Source organism: Glycine soja, chromosome 17 (assembly GCF_004193775.1).
Source record: "Glycine soja cultivar W05 chromosome 17, ASM419377v2, whole genome shotgun sequence".
Lineage (NCBI taxonomy): Eukaryota > Viridiplantae > Streptophyta > Magnoliopsida > Fabales > Fabaceae > Glycine > Glycine soja.
Window position 1 is genome coordinate 39,779,447 of NC_041018.1, and position 2,241 is coordinate 39,781,687.

At 51.0% G+C, this 2,241-nt stretch overlaps 1 protein-coding gene across 1 annotated transcript; it reads left to right on the forward strand.

The window, feature by feature from the left end:
- LOC114393102 (F-box protein At1g47056-like) lies at window positions 1-2,241 on the forward strand. The gene has a single exon (XM_028354362.1). It carries the CDS (start codon window positions 343-345, stop codon window positions 2,032-2,034), a length of 1,692 nt encoding a protein of 563 aa, XP_028210163.1. The 5' UTR covers window positions 1-342; the 3' UTR covers window positions 2,035-2,241.

Sequence of the window (2,241 nt, forward strand, 5' to 3'; positions counted from 1 at the left end):
AACGAGCGAGACCCCACGGTAACACGGTGGGGTCGCCCATACCGTATTGAATCATATATGGCTGGTCGCGGCAGTACCGTTTAAAAAATTTGTCCACTTTATTGGGTCACACCAAACAGAGCGCAGAAAATAAAATAGGTGAAATGAATATCGATTTCAATTCCGCCACTGAATTTCGAAACCAAAAAACCATTCCAACGAAGAAGATGAACCTCGAAGAAGAGGGTTAGTTACTTCTGAGTGAGTGAGTGAGTTAGTGGTTCCTCTGAGGAACGGTGAGGACCTTCAATTTCTCAAGTTCTCAACCGTTCGTTTTCTCTTTCGTTCCCCTAACCGCCGTGGATGGGACAATCTGTTTCCTCCGCCGCCGTCGCTAGCCGTCGCGAGAGGGACCAAGGCCACCGCTCCGTCAACTCTTCCAAGACCAGATTCACCGCCTCGGTTTCGCCGATGGCCGGTTATTCCTCCGGCGCCGCCGAAGAAGGCGAAAACCATCGCGTGGAGGCCGTTGCCGATGAATCCACCGACTACATCTCCGATCTCCCGAACGAGTGCCTGGCTTCGGTGTTTCAGTTTCTCAGCTCCGCCGATCGGAGCCGCTGTTCGCTCGTTTGCCGGCGGTGGCTCCAGATCGAAGGACAGAGCCGCCACAGGCTTTCTCTGAACGCCGAACTGGATCTGTTTCCGGCGATTCCGTCGCTGTTCTCTCGGTTCGATTCGGTGACGAAGCTCGCGCTGAAGTGCGACCGCAGATCCGTGAGCATACGCGACGACGCGCTCGTGCTGATCTCGCAGCGGTGCCCTAACCTCACGCGCCTGAAGCTTCGCGCGTGTCGCGAGCTCACCGACGCAGGAATGGAAGCGTTCGCGAAGAACTGCAAGGGATTGAAGAAGCTCTCGTGTGGATCGTGCACGTTTGGATCCAAAGGCATGAACGCGGTGCTCGACAACTGCGCCGCGCTGGAGGAGCTCTCCGTGAAGCGCCTCCGTGGAATCGCTGACACTGCAGCGGCGGAGCCGATCGGTCCCGGCGTGGCTGCGGCGTCGCTCAAAACTGTTTGCCTGAAGGAGCTATACAACGGACAGTGTTTCGGAACGCTGATTCTCGGCGCGAAGAATCTGAAAACCTTGAAGCTTTTCCGGTGCTCCGGCGATTGGGACCGGCTCTTTCAATTATTGGTGGATCGAGTCACGAAAATTGTTGAGGTTCACCTCGAAAGGCTTCAGATTAGCGACGTTGGATTGCAAGCGATAGCGAATTATTCGAGTTTGGAGATTTTGCATCTTGTTAAGACACCTGAATGTTCTGATATTGGACTTGTTGCTATTGCAGACAGGTGCAAGCTTTTGAGGAAGCTTCATATTGATGGATGGAAGGCGAATCGAATTGGGGACGAAGGTTTGATAGCTGTTGCAAAAGGTTGCCCTAATTTGCTTGAATTAGTGCTAATTGGGGTTAACCCTACTAAGGCGAGTTTGGAAATGTTGGCGTCTAATTGCCAGAATCTCGAGCGGTTGGCTTTGTGTGGAAGTGATTCGGTTGGTGATCCTGAGATATCTTGCATTGCTGCAAAGTGTGTGGCTTTGAAGAAACTGTGTATTAAGAGTTGTCCCGTTTCCGATCAAGGGATGGAGGCATTGGGGAATGGGTGTCCGAATTTGGTGAAAGTGAAGGTTAAGAAGTGTAAAGGGGTTACCCCTGAGGGTGGTGATTGGTTGAGGAGGACTAGAGGGTCAGTTGCTGTTAATTTAGATACTGGTGAGGCAGAGCTTCAGGAAGCCAGTGCTAGTGATGGAGGGGCACAGGACAATGGTGTAGAGTTCCCTCAAATGCCTGCCCAAATCGCTGCTGCATCGAGCAGCACTCGGTCTAGTTCGTCGAGGTTTGCGCTTATGTCTGCGAGGATTTCAGCGGCTGCATTGAGGAGCACTCGGTCTGGTTCGTCGAGGTTAGGGCTTTTGCCTACGAGGATTTCAGCGGCTAGCACTTTTAGGAGATGGTCTGGTGGTAGCACTAGTGCACGCCATGGTTAGGGACAGGGCCAAAGCAAAACCTGAGTCTTTGACCATTTTTCATTGTTTTTGGTTGTCGTATCATTTGATTTTTATATTTCTTGTACTTAAATTTGAAATTTATGCCGTGTGATGTTTATTGCCTTTGGAATTGAAGCTTCACGGTTGCAATTGACAATCGCATTTTTTTCCTTTCTCTTTACAATTGTAGATGGTGCTCTTGCTCTA

What these genes read in the sequence shown, in the direction of transcription:
- LOC114393102 (XM_028354362.1), top strand. Translation starts at nt 343, where the DNA reads ATGGGACAATCTGTTTCCTCCGCCGCCGTCGCTAGCCGTCGCGAGAGG.